Genomic DNA, 13147 nt, shown 5'->3' with positions numbered 1-13147 from the left:
GGAGGAGTAAAAAGCTGTTGGTCCTGGGAGCCAGGTCAGGGTCAGGGCAGAACACAGAGACCCAGACCTTCGCCTACCAGGCTGGGGAGATAATGTTTGGCCTCTGCACCCGCCTGGCTTCTGGGAGAGGCCTGCGTCCCGGGAAACAAGTGCTGAAAGAGTCAAGGGCTGGAGGAACCAACATGCTTTTGCCACCCCTAGTGGCTGGCACTGGCACAGACAAGGTGCCACCCCAAACAAGGGGCCCTGCCTGAAGACACAGAGGCTGCTCTATGAAGGGCGGCAGGCACAAAGAGGGCCCAAGCTGCGGTGACCTGCTGTCTGGTCCCTCCTGAGTGGGTGGGAGGCCTTCATGTCCCCTTTTCCTAGAGAAGGCCAAAGTTCAGAGGGTGTGAGACCCAGGCGACTCGCAGGTTTCGTGTGCGGGGCGAGCGATGTGTTGGCGAGAGCTGCACTGGGGCCCCGCGGGTGAGTGTCATCCGGGGAAACACAAAACCACACCCGCGGCAGTACCCGCTAGCCTTCATGGCGGTTAGCGAAGCGGCCTGGGAAAGGCCGGTTCTTGCCCTCGTTTTATGGATTAAAAGTGTCCACGACAGGAACGCAGAAGGCGACGTGCGTTACCACGAACACTAGAGATCGGGGACCTAACAGAAGTGAAATTCAGCGCTGGTTCCCCCTGCCATAGAGGTCCACGCGGGGCAGGCCCGGGGTGGCCTAAGCCCCGCCCCGCAGCCTCCGCCAGGGGATTGGGGGCGGAGTCTGAGTGCGGCTGCGTGCGCCGGGCGGGAGGAAGGCGGGCCGTGGGCGGACCCGCAGCCGGGTCTGTGTGCGCGGCTGGGGCGCGGGCCACGCTGAGACCCGGAGCAAAGCTGACCCAGTGCCTCACCATGGACTCGCGCCCCGAAGAGTACGAGCTCAACGGCGACCTGCGCCCGAGCTCGCCCGGATCCCCGGGCGCCTCGGTAAGCACCCCCTCCATCCGTGCCGCTGTGCAACCTTGTCCGACGCCCGCCCTCTCTGAGCCCTGCTCCCAAGACTCCCAGGCACCTACGGGCGCCGACCCGCTGCGCGCCGCGTCCGCAGTGAGGGTCGGGGTGGTCGCCATGCCCCCTGCGTCCCGCCCCCTTGCCAGCGTGGTCGCGGGGAGCCCAGGGATGATCCGGGGCTCAAGCCACTCTGGAAAGTTGGGCTGGGGCGCGGGCGGTTGGCAGGCTGCCGTACGTGGCCCGGGGCAGGTAGCGCCCACACGGAGCTGCGCAGCCGTGGGGCCTGGGCGCCACCTTCACTCCGCTTTCCGCGGCCCCTGCCTTCTTGGCTCTCACACAGCGCTCCAGCTCTGCCTCTGCTCCGGTTCGCTGCCCGCTGGGACTAGGCACCGAACGGATCCCGGCCTCTGGGCTCCAGGCCAGCAGCGGGCAGACAGTTACGTCACTTACGGTGTCCACAGCGACCGCACAGTCTTGTGCATGCCCTGATGGGGAACCTGGGGCCGCTGTGGCCTCCTCCCCTCTCTCCACCCGCGGGTTCTTGCGCTTCAGCCGGCCCTGCTGGCCTTGGAGCGCTGTGAGCATGGGGGCAGGCCCTGGCAGTGGTCCCATTTAGATCCAGTACCCTGGCACCCTGGGGTCCTGTCCCACTGTTGGAGCAGGGCCACAGTAGCGGTTTGTAACCGGCCTTGCCCAGGACGCACTTCCCCAGGGCCTCTGTTTGTGGCGCAGACCTGAGCACCACCCTTTGGTAACTTGTTGACATTGGACTTTCTTTTAGTTTCTGACCCCTGGGGATGGGGGCAGGGACAGTGGCCTCTCAGCCATGTACACCAGACTAAGGCCGAGACTGACCCTGCTCAGATGTGGGTGACCAGTCCTAGGTGATGCTGTAGTAAGAGGCCATATTTAGGGGGTGGAGGGCAAACATGTGGGGCAAGCAAGGCCCTGGCCTGGGGAGCAGTCCCTCAGCAGGCAGGGATCCCTGTGCTCAGGGGTCACCGCCATTGGCTTTGAGACCAGTTGCGGGTGCTACAGCCCTGTTCCACTCTATCTGAGAGCCGAGACCAGTCCTAACGGAGAAGCCATGGCCAGAGTGCTGGACACACAGGCGGGTGGGAAGACTTCCTGACCAGTGGGGACCTTGGCACTGAGCCCTGGGGTGTGAGTATGTGTGGAAGGGCATCCCAGGAGGAAGAACAGTGACAGAAGGGCCCAGGGGCTGGACCACCAAGTACATCGGGGCTGAGTATAGGAGGTCAGACCTTGCCAGCTGCAGAGGGGCCGTGGAGGCTCTGGACGCTCATGTGAGAGTGGACACATTATTCCAGGGGGCTCCAGTCACAGGCAGGGAGGCTCTGGGAGAGAATGTCAGGACTGATGGCTGCTCTGCTCATCCAGCCTGGGGTCCAGTCCCACCCAACACTGCTCTCTCTCCAGCCTCTGCCTTCTGCTTCCCACCCTCAGGACCTGCCTCACTGTGCTCTTAGGCACATCACTCTGTGTCTCAGTGTCTTATTTGTGAAATGGGGTGAGAGCAGCACCTCCAACAGAGGGTTATGAAAGAAAGTAAAAGTGTTAGTCACTCAGTTGTGTCTGACTCTTTGCGAACCCTTGGACTGTAGCCCGCCAGGCTCCTCTGTCCATGGGATTCTCCAGGCAAGAATACTGGAGTGGGTGACCATTCCCTTCTCCAGGGGATCTTCCCAACCCAAGGAGTGAACCCACATCTCTTGCACTGCAGGCAGATCCTTTACTGTCTGAGCCACCAGGGAAGCCCTCAGAGGCTTGTGGTGAGGACTAAATGGGCTAATGTGTGTGAAGTGCTGGGGTGAACTGGACGCATAGTATTAACATTCCTGCCTGCCAAACTAGATCCTCTTTCAAAGATGACATCCCGGCAGGGTTTAGGAAGGGCAGCACCTTCTCCCAGGCACAATCCGCTCTCCCCTTACCCCATCATAGGCACGGCCCTCCCCCTGCACCTCACCTGGCTCTTCCACAGCCTTCCCTCCCAGTGGCCCCTGCCTGAATCTGAGTCCCAAGGTCCTGCTTGAGGAGGGGTAGAAAGGCTTGCTGGGAGGAGGGGAAAATCCCAGGATCTTCATAAATGTCCCCACTTGAGCAAGAGCCCCCAGACAGCAGGATGTGTGGGCTGAGTCACCTCGATGTCCTCAATGTGCCCCTAGCTGCGGGAGGACTGACTGGGAGCCCAAGCCCAGAGCCCCATCGGTCTCAAGATGCCCTGCTGCATGGCCTTGGGCAAGTACGGACTCTCTCTGTGAACCTCAATTTCCTCTTCTGTAGAGTGGGGAAGAATCACTCACCTCCCAGGGTGACTGGGCTCAGAGGAGAGTTGTATGTATAATCCAAGGGCAGATGATCTGTCAGGCCAGGGCAGTGAGGGAACTCCACAGATGTCCACTCCACAGATGTCCCCCTCCACGTGCTGCCTACCCCTGTGGCCTCCATGCAAGGCCAGTCAGCTTAGGGCCCCTGCTGGAGTGAGTTGGTGTCTTTAGTCAATTAACTCACTTTTGGATGGCAGCAGAAGAAATAAGAAGCGTTAGTTATATTGTGAAAATAAATGTGGCCATGCCCAGGGTTTATCTGAGGGGGCAGCTGCCTTGGACACTGCAGACTCTGGGGCTATAGCCAGCCGAGGACACAGCAGGGCTCTGGCAGAACAGGGTGCAGTGAGGCTCGCAGGGCAACATTTGGGCTTGGAAACCAAGTCCTGGGAGGGAGGATTGCTTGCATAGCCTCCGCTGCTGGGAGAGGTTTGCTCTTTTTCTCTTAAACTCTTTTTTTGGCCTTGCTGAGCTGGTATGTGGAATTTCAGTTCCCCGATCAGGGATTGAGCCTGTGCCCCCTGCCTTGGAATTGTGGAGTCTTAATCACGGGATCACCAGGGAAGTTCCACGTTTGCTCTTTTTCTCATTTCTGCTCTCCTGGCAGATCCTGAGGCTGGCGGGGTCTTGGCCATGTTCCAAAAGGCAACTCTGACGTGGCCGCACAGTTACTTCTGGTCAGTGGTGAGCCCACAGGAAGCAGGACTGCCCAACCCCGCTCAGCTGCTGCGAGGACCTCCCACCCCTACCCTGGGAAACTTCCCGCCAGGAACTCAGACATGGAGCAAGAGACCTTCCAAGGCTGACTGGGCACAGATGGTGTGGGGACAGTGCAAGAGTGAGCTAGTGTGACCTGGGGTGGGTGCCTTCACGCTGAGCCCAGGCAGTGGGCACAGTAGCAGCTTATGCCCCACACTGATGGATCAGACAGATCCTACTGGGCCTCAGCAGATCCTACCTGGTCGGTTCTCAGGTCCCAGCCCAGAAGTGAGGATTCCAGAACCCCCACATCCACTGTTGCCCACTGAGCCCAAGGGGAGGGGCCCTATGCAGGAGTGGCTGCAATGGCCAGCATCTGGAGCTGGGCTTCACTCAGCTCATGCAGTTTCCGGGGCTAGTCCTCGCTCTTCCTTGTTAGGGACTTTCACAATAGACTTAATTACAAGTTGTTACAGTTCATTTGGGAGGCAGCCTTTCAAAGCCATGAGGCTGGGTGGCGAGGAAGAGGATCAATCAGTCCTGCCCTGCCCCAGCTGTGCTCTAACCAGCCACTAGGCTTCTGAGCGCTTCATTCACTCCCCATCATGTGCCCGCCTGCCCATTTTATAGCTGAGGAAACTGAGCACAGACCAGTCACTCTGCTGGTCTGTGGTGTGGCAGGATGTGGAGATGATAAAGGGAAGGCTCACATCCACATCCCACCTCTTCCCAGAGCAGCTGATGAGCCTCATAAATTTTGGGTCTATGAGGGCCTTGGTCGTTCATTCTTTAGATGTGAAACTGGGCTCTGGGAAGGGGGGTGGGAATTCCCACATAGGCATCTTGTTCCATGCTTGTACCTGGGATTTGGAGTCAGTGGCAGAATTGTGGGCAGGCAGGACTGGAGGAAGTCCATAACCCAAACCTTGAGGTCCTGCAGAGATTCAGTCGGCCATGGCCCTGGCCTGCCCTCATCTCCCAAGGAAGCAGAGGGTTTACCGGCAAGAGGCTGAGGATGAGCCAGACCTCGTGGGCCCAACTGGAGGCCATGGGCAGCCTCTCCAAGCCCAGGGTGAACTGGAGGATGCGCTGTGTTGAAACTGGGTACTCTGAGTACCTCAGACCTGTTTTGAATCTCGCTTCTGTTCCAATTTGCCTCCCTGTCCAAGCTGAGGTTGCTCAGTGCAGTGTGACCCTGGGCCGGGTGGCCTGGGTCCCTGCGAGCTGCCTGTGTACAAATGACTGGGATGACGCACATTGTCCACAGAAAGTAGGCTCAAGGAGCCAGCCTTGTGGGCATCCCTGCCAAAACCAGCTCCTTCTCTACAGGCTTCTTCCTGGCTTTTAGAGAAAAGAAAAACAAATGGCAGCCCTGAGCTTACTCAGCTTCTGAGATGCCGCTGGGTTTCAGTGAATTCCTTTTGGCCCCAGGGACACATTAAACTGGGTGTTTGATCCCTGCACTGCCCAAGTCATTGGCAGAGGTCTCAGTGGGAGGGTCCCAAGCATGGCTCCTGGCAGCTGGGTGGGGAGGTGAAGCTCCACACCTGTGCAAGATGGGCTCTGACTTCCCCCCAACTTGGGTGACCTCCTCAGGATAGTGCCTTCCCTGGGATTCACCTGAACAGTGGTCACCTCTCGGGCCCAGAGCTCTCCCCACAGCTCAAAGCCCCTCCCCAGAAGGCCTGGGGTACCAAGGTCAGGCACGAGGGAAATGAATCAACCCTGAAATCCACCCCCAACCCAAGGCCCTACACATAAAGCTTCCTGACCTCCTCCCCAGTGTGGACATGAGGCTGTGCCATGTCCTGGGTGGCCCTTAGCTTCAAGGTGGACAAGCTGGGTTCAAATTCTGATCTGCCTCTCCCTCACGGTGGCCCTGAGTAAGCCCCCTTGACCCTTAGTCTTCCACTCTGTAGAATGGGAGAACAGTGCTCTTTCTCCCTGTTAGTCTACTTGGTGGGTGGTAGAACTTCCCAGACTGTGGCCTGGGGTGTACAGATGGGAAAACTGAAGCCCGGTGAAGGGAACATGTTGTCGAGGCTACACTGCAAGCCTGTAGTCAGCTAGGGCTTGACCAGAGCCCCCTCCCCACCAGCCGTGTGGCCTGCAGCCTCTGGCCAGTGCTCCTTATCACTGCATGGGTTGAATAGGAAGCAGATGGCTCTGTGGGCAGGAAATATCCTGGTCAGAAGGGACATATGGGCTGAGGCCCTTGCTTGCTACCAGGGGCCCTGAGACAGTGACCAGATCCCCCAGAACCTCCTGGGATGTTTGCTCCATGGCCCTGTTGCACACCTAGGGCGCTCAACTGCAGAGGGGGCTGGGGACTTCCAAAGCACTCAGCCTCACAAGTGACCCTGACCTCAGCCCTGCTCTGCAGGGCCGGAGGAGACTGTGGTGTCAGCTTTCAAAGCTTCTGAGCCCTGGCACCTGGGTTCAAATCCCAGTGCAGCCCTCACTTCCTATTGACTTTGGACAAGTTTCCTTCCCGTACAGACTCAATTTACCCCCTCAGTTTACTTCCCCGTGAAGACAAGGACTCCCTGGAGGAAAGCACCCAACTGAAGGGTGACGGGTTTTGCCCTGGGCCCCCAAGGTGGAGGACAGAGGGGCACAGGCTCCCTGTGCTGGGGGCACTGCTGCTGCTGCTGGCATTGTGTATTTGAATGTGTGTGTGGTTGCATAGGCGTGAAATATTTATACAGCTCAAGAGAGTTCAAAGTAAAAGAGGAATTCTCCCTCCTGCCCAGAAGCCTCCACAGTTAGCTGTGTGTGTGTTTGTTAATGAACACACACATGTATATTGTATGTATGTATGTACACGTATGTGTACATGTATCCACGTGTGTGTGTGTGCATGTATACATGTTAGTGTATGCTTACACGCGTATATGCATTGTGCTTCTGTGTATGTGTGTATAGATGCGGGTGTATGGCGTGTATGTGTGTATGTGCTCATGAATGTGTGCATTTGTGTGTGTATAGCTCCCCTGCCCCCCAGAAGGTGGAAGCTCCTTGGAAGACCTGCGCCTGGCTTTTTCTCTGGGATTGGGGATTGGGATGAGCACTGGGGTGGCCTCAAGGAAGACATTTTGGTGTTTCTGGTTTATGAAACTTAGGGGCACATGGCCAGCAGGCCAGGGCCTCCAGGATGCCTGCACCCAGTGGAGCACATACATGATGGAGCATGGGCAGCTGGGCCACTTTGCAAGAGCAGAGCTGGGAGACAGCGTGGGTGCTTTTGAGGCAGGGCACAGACCCTGGGGAGGAGTGGTGTGCCCTGGGTATTCTTGGGCGAGGGGGGTGGCCCACCCAGCTGTGAGTGCAGTTGTAGGCCTGGCATGGAGAGTCAAAGGAGAGACCCCACTTAAAGAAAGAAAGAGGCTGCACATGGAATTTCCTGGAGAGCAGGGCCAGGGCACTGGGTTGGACAAAGGCTTTCCCAGCGAGCTCTTGGTCTAGAATTTTAAACCAAGAGGATTTGCTGCTTAAGAACAACGGACAGTGAGGGAACACAGGACACGGGAGTCCCATGCTCGCCCTCCTGAGCCTGTTATTCTAGATGAGATTTAAACTTTAAAAGATATAATGTAGTGATGACCTAGAGGGGTGGGTGGGGAGGTTGGGAGGAAGGTTCAAGAGGGAGGGAATGTATGTATACACACAGCTGTTCACTTTGTTGAACAGCAGAAGCTAACACAACATTGTAAAGCAGTTATACTCCAATTTAAAATAGAAGATATAATGTAAAAGTAGTTTTACTTCTGTAAAACTTCTGTATTTCTGTGATTCTGTAATTTCCATTGTATAGTTCTATAATCTCCATGCTTTCTCCAACTGCAGAAAGTAGAAGTTTGCCCTCCCCAGAACCCCCACCTCCCATCCCTGCATCTTTCATGAGTCTAGAAATAAGCTCTCCCAAATGGCCCCAGGAGGCCTAGGCTCAGGAAGGCCTGTGGACAAGTGGCCAGGGCTGAGGGGTACAGGTTAGTTCTGGGAGGATGGGGAGGGGCCTGGCCAGGGGCAGCTTGAAGAGGGCGGATGGGCTGGCTACCAAGAGGATGCCAGGTGGCTTTGAGTTGCCTTCAAGTGAAACAGCCATCCCGAGAGGCAAACTCCAGTCTCTCTCGGGAGAGGTGGCCTGGACTCCAGTTTCTGAGGCCAGCCTTCTGCCTAACTCCCCTCCCTGCTCCTGCCCCTGCAGAGAACCTAGCCTGCAGAGACAGTCGGCTCTGGGTGGGGCCTTGAGGCACAGAGGGTGCTCGGGAGTGACAGGGACTGGCCTTGAGGACTGGGGATGTTCTCAGGCAGAAGTGAGGGAGGAAGTAGCCGAGCTTGTGTTCGAAGTTTATCAACACAAACAGGAAGGCAGGATAAGCTCTAGAGCGTCATGACCAGTAGGGCACTCTAAGGGTGACCTCGTGCTTATCACGTCATTATCACGTAATGACGGATCAGGAGGAGACTCTGGAGGCGTAGATGTGTGGTGGCCTGGGTGTGGTGATGGTGTAACGGTGCACACTTAGCTCCACACTCCTCAGGTTGTTCATGTCTATTATGTACAGCTTTTTGTGTGTCAGTCACATCTCACTCAGTAAAGTGGTTTAAAATTGTTTTTAATAAAAAAGTAAGGAAGAGGCTAAGTTTAGCTGTAGATTAGAATACTGAGGCATCTCTTGAGCACCTGCTGTGTGCCCGCACAGCTGGGAGATGGCCTGGGTGGATCAGCCATCCCAGGAAGTCTTATTTCACATGTGGGCAAGTGTGTGGAAATCTGGGATCCAGCTGCTGTCACGTCACCTCCCTGGCACCAGTCACCTCCTGAAGGGAAGGGCAGGCAGGGGCACGCAGGGGAGGCTGCCAGACGGCCCCACCCATGGCAGGCAGATGGTTGGCAGCATTTTCCCGTCTAAAACCAGAGTGTGCGCTGAGGTTGTGTTTTGTTTCCTTTCTCTTCCAGGACTTGATTCCTAGGGTGGGTCTTGCAGGGCTGTACAGTCTCTTCTCTGGGCCTATTGTTCTGTTAATCAGCACATCCCTTTCAAGCCTCATCTGCTGACCCGATCTACTCCCACCTTCTTGCCAGTACCTAGGAAGGAGACCAGGCTCAAAGTAGGGGACACCAGGGTGGGCCCGGGCCCACAGTCCCCTGCTGCAGAGCCTGGCCTGACCACCCCACTCCCTGCAGCCTAGCCGCTGGGGCAGGAACCAGCCCATCAACATGAACCATTATGCCAACAAGAAGAGCGCAGCTGAGAGCATGCTGGACATCGCACTGCTGATGGCCAACGCCTCCCAGCTGAAGGCTGTCATTGAGCAGGGCCCTGGCTTCGCCTTCTTCATCCCCCTGGTGGTCCTCATCTCCATCTCCCTCGCGCTGCAGATTGCTGTGGGCGTGCTGCTCATCTTCCTTGGTGCGTGCCTGGGCAGGGGGCTGCAGCAGCGGGAGGGCCCTGGGGTTCCCCTACCCTACAGCCAGCTGATTCTGCCTGCACACACTCTGGGATGGGTCACACATTTTGCAAGCCCTCACGAGCTGCACAGGAGCCCCAGCCCACCTCGCTAGGCCAGATGGTCCAAAATGGATTAACAGCTCCCACTGTGGCCCCCAGAGGGCCCCTCATGTCTCTATCCTTCCACTCACCCAAGCTGAGGACACAGGAAAACATCATAACCATACAAAGAGTTGACGTGTATTGGGTGCCTACTATGTACCCACTAGTCCTTAGGTGGGCTATAGGGACCAGGTGATGGTCCTGCCCCCCAGGTGAGGGTCAGGTATAGAAGCAGCACGTGTTTGGGCTCCCCTCCACCTGGCTGCATGACCTCAGGCAGGCTACGTGACCTTGTGGGCCTGTTTCCTTGCCTAGAAAGTGGGCGTAAGGACAGCCTTGGGTACGTGTGGGAATGGCTTATCACGTGCCAGTGCTCAGAATGGTGCTTGCCTGTGTGTGTGCAGTACCTTGTGCCTTAGAATGCAAGCCTGGGCCTCGGGCCTCCCACCTTCCACTTTGTGATGAGGCGCCAGGCCCCTCTGAGTTTCTCCTCACAGAGCAAGCGGGGCTGCAGCAGTCAAGCCAGAGATAGCAGACTGCCTGGGCCAGGCCCCATTTTTGGCAGTGTTTTAAAGCAGGCATATCTCTCTCTGGGGGGGGCAGAAGAGGGCCCCATGATATCTCCCAGCCCTGAGCAGTGCCTGCTCCCTCTCACAGTTAGGTATGACCTCAACAACCCTGCCAAGCATGCCAAGCTGGACTTCCTCAACAACCTGGCCACTGGTCTGGTCTTCATCATCGTCGTGGTCAACATCTTCATTACTGCCTTTGGTGTCCAGAAGCCCACCATGGACATGGCACCCCGGCAGTAGGGGCTCAGGTGAGCTGGCAGGGCCGTCAAGGGTCTGTTCCTTCACGAACCCACCCGCTGACCCCACGGGGCTGCTGACTCAGCGTGGGAAACTCAGGGTCTTTTGTGCAGACCGCCTGTGACTGCATCTGTCCTTGCCCAGGCCTTGCAGGGTGGGTGCCCCTGGGCATGTGCCCCCCTACACCACACTCAGCCCACTGTCCTTGTTCAGAGAGACCCAGTGCCCGCCCACGGTGACCCCACTTGGGAGCAGAAGCCACAAGGAAGTCACGTGAGCCTCGTAACACACTCAACAAGCCCCTCCTATAGGGAGGTTGTGGGGGCTCAGAGGCAGGCAACCCGGATTGTCACGAGGGCAGATGCAGAAGGCTGGCAGGTCTGGCATGTGTCCTGGCCAGGGTCACACAACACAGGTCCACGGGGCCCTGGACCCAGCAGTCCTCAGGCCTGCCACAGAGGTGAGGCGGGTGCCATAGACAGACAGCAAACACCTGTGTGTCAGGGACGTAGGAGGAAACCTTCCAGATTGACCAAGCGGACGAAGCAAGATGCTGGGAGCAGGGCCTTTGTGTGGCCCTGTTGTGAGTATCTGGCTTCCACTTGCCCCTGCCATCACTATTGGCCCCACCTGGCATAGATTCTCTGCCCAGCTCCTGGCCCCAGATTGCTGTTCAATCTGTCCCCCGTGGAATCCTCTGGATGCCAGCCTGCTGCCTCACTCATCGCATGACAACCGGGCCACTTATTAATCACCTGCTGTGTGCCCCCAAGACAGTCTTGAGTCTCCCCAAGCATCAGCCTAGTGAGGAGACCTCAAGGTCCCCATGGCACATGTCCACCCACCAGCCCCTGCTCTCAGGGGTGCCCTGTCCGAGCGTGCTGGGCCAGGGTTTTAAACCCTGACAGTGTCCCACGGGGGGACACTGTAGTTCTCCCAGGTCAGAATTGGGCTGACTCTGGAGTCAGAGTGGCCCCGACATTTATGGGCTGATTAGCAGACACCATGCTGAGGCAGGGTCACCAGAACAGAGCTGGAGGCTCCTCCGGCCTTGGTGACTCCATGCCTCCCCTCTCCCTTCTCTGCAGGTGCCCCTGGATCATGCCTGGCCACAGCTGCCTAGACGCAGGAGGCGCCTTGCCCTTGAGGCCCATCCTCCTGTCCACGGGATTCCTCTAAACCACCGGAGCCCAGGCTGGCCCCGCTGGACTGCATCCAAATAAGCCACACGTGCTCAGGCCACTCTGGCCACACAGGGCCTGCCCCGTCCTCAGCTGCTCCTCCTCCTGGAGCATGGAGTAGCCAGGCCCAGAAGATAGAACTGGTGAGCCTTCAGCAAGGGTCATTGCTGCCGTGGACATGCAGCAGGCTTGGGGGTCAAGGAGCTGGCCCCCATCTTGGGACATTTCCAGAGAGACGAGGCGATGCCTGCCCTCTGCCAGTGCAGCAGCGTCCTGGCTTTGTGTGCTGCCCACCCTGGGTGACCTGTGACCTCTGCACTTCCTGACCCAGGACTATAGACCATCAGTGACCCTGTGGGTCCCCCACCGTGGCCAGTGACTCAGACCTCACACCTTCCACCAGCAGTGACTGGGCAGGGCTGTAGCCCCTCCTTGGGGATCTGAGCCCCCACTTTTCTATATATAAGTAACCAATAAAGCTGATTCTTCTCCTCGTGTGGCTCCCAGAACCACCCTCCCTGCCACCCAGGCCCGGGTGCTGGACTGTGCCCCTCAGAGCCCCCGGCCTATACAGCCCTCCTCTGTCCCTCCCTCCAAGCCTTTGTTGGCATCTCCAGACATCACCCCCACATACATGTCCTCGGGGCAGTCAGCTCGATGACCCCTGACCAGACCCTCATGGAAAGTTCCAGCACTCCCACATTTCCTGCAGTTTACATGCCCAACTAGCTCCCTTCTATACCCACGGTACTGGATCAAGGAGAGTGGGGCTGATGCCAAGCCAGCCTCGACCCTGCAGAGACACCAGTGAGGGCCAGGTGCTGTCTCTGGGGGCTCACGGAGCCGCCTCTCACATGGCTGGGACCCCCAGCTCCCTCAGTCCACCCTGTGACCACTAGGGCCTGAGCCCTCACTCTCAGCCCCCTTGTCATCTCCTTTCTGACCCTTGCTGGCCTCATTCCCTCATCTCAAGTCAGCAAAGCCCTCACCTGGGCCTTTCCAGGTGGGATACCTGAGAACCTCCAAGCAACTGGAGCCCGGGGAGGGGAATGAAGCCCCCAGGAGCTCCCAAGGCCCCTCCTCCATCACTTCTCTTGCCCTCCCCACTCTGAGCCTGGGGCAGCTCCACAGACATTCAGATGACCCCGTAGTCTTCTGTGGGGCTGAAAGATGAGCACAGAGTGATTGATAAACAAGAGTGCTTATGGGTGAGATGATCTAATCTGAGCTTTGCTTTAAAGTGAATAACTCAGAAAAAGGTACAGGGAAATGGATGAAGCAAGATTAGAAGTGCTGGGGACTGCAGAGCTGGGGCCCCAGAGCCAGCTCTCTGCTCTTCTGAGTGTCTGAATGTCCCGTAAAGAAGGCTACTAAAGGTGATTCACACGTGTGATGAGATCCCTGAAGAAGCAAGACCAGCAGGTGGGCAGTGGGTGGACACGTGTTCCCAGAGGAGCCGATGAGCCTGGGGCCAACCTGGTCAGAGGGCAGATGCACAGCTGTCAGGTGGCTGGGCCCTGGGAGCAAGCAGTAGAGAGGCCAATCTCTGCGGCTGGTCAC

At 57.6% G+C, this 13147-nt stretch overlaps 1 protein-coding gene across 2 annotated transcripts; it reads left to right on the top strand.

Annotated features, from left to right (window-relative positions):
* The first annotated feature begins 817 nt into the window (after positions 1-817).
* NINJ1 (ninjurin 1) lies at positions 818-12082 on the top strand. 2 transcript variants are annotated; one of them, NM_001038082.2, is given in 4 exon segments: positions 818-965; positions 9231-9456; positions 10255-10417; positions 11495-12082. In NM_001038082.2, coding segments are annotated over 3 exon segments (456 nt in total). In that variant the 5' UTR covers positions 818-890; the 3' UTR covers positions 10410-10417; positions 11495-12082.
* The last annotated feature ends 1065 nt before the right edge of the window (positions 12083-13147 follow it).

Source organism: Bos taurus, chromosome 8 (assembly GCF_002263795.3).
Source record: "Bos taurus isolate L1 Dominette 01449 registration number 42190680 breed Hereford chromosome 8, ARS-UCD2.0, whole genome shotgun sequence".
Lineage (NCBI taxonomy): Eukaryota > Metazoa > Chordata > Mammalia > Artiodactyla > Bovidae > Bos > Bos taurus.
The sequence above is the reverse complement of the archived record's forward strand: the minus strand, read 5'-3'. Positions and strand labels throughout refer to the sequence as shown.

Bases quoted from the DNA above. Each gene is read 5' to 3' on its own strand.
- NINJ1 (XM_010808163.4), top strand. From the start codon at position 891: ATGGACTCGCGCCCCGAAGAGTACGAGCTCAACGGCGACCTGCGCCCG. The intron at 966-9,230 runs GTAAGCACCCCC...CACTCCCTGCAG, and splicing joins CCGGATCCCCGGGCGCCTCG to CCTAGCCGCTGGGGCAGGAA. The intron at 9,457-10,258 runs GTGCGTGCCTGG...TCTCACAGTTAG, and splicing joins CGTGCTGCTCATCTTCCTTG to GTATGACCTCAACAACCCTG.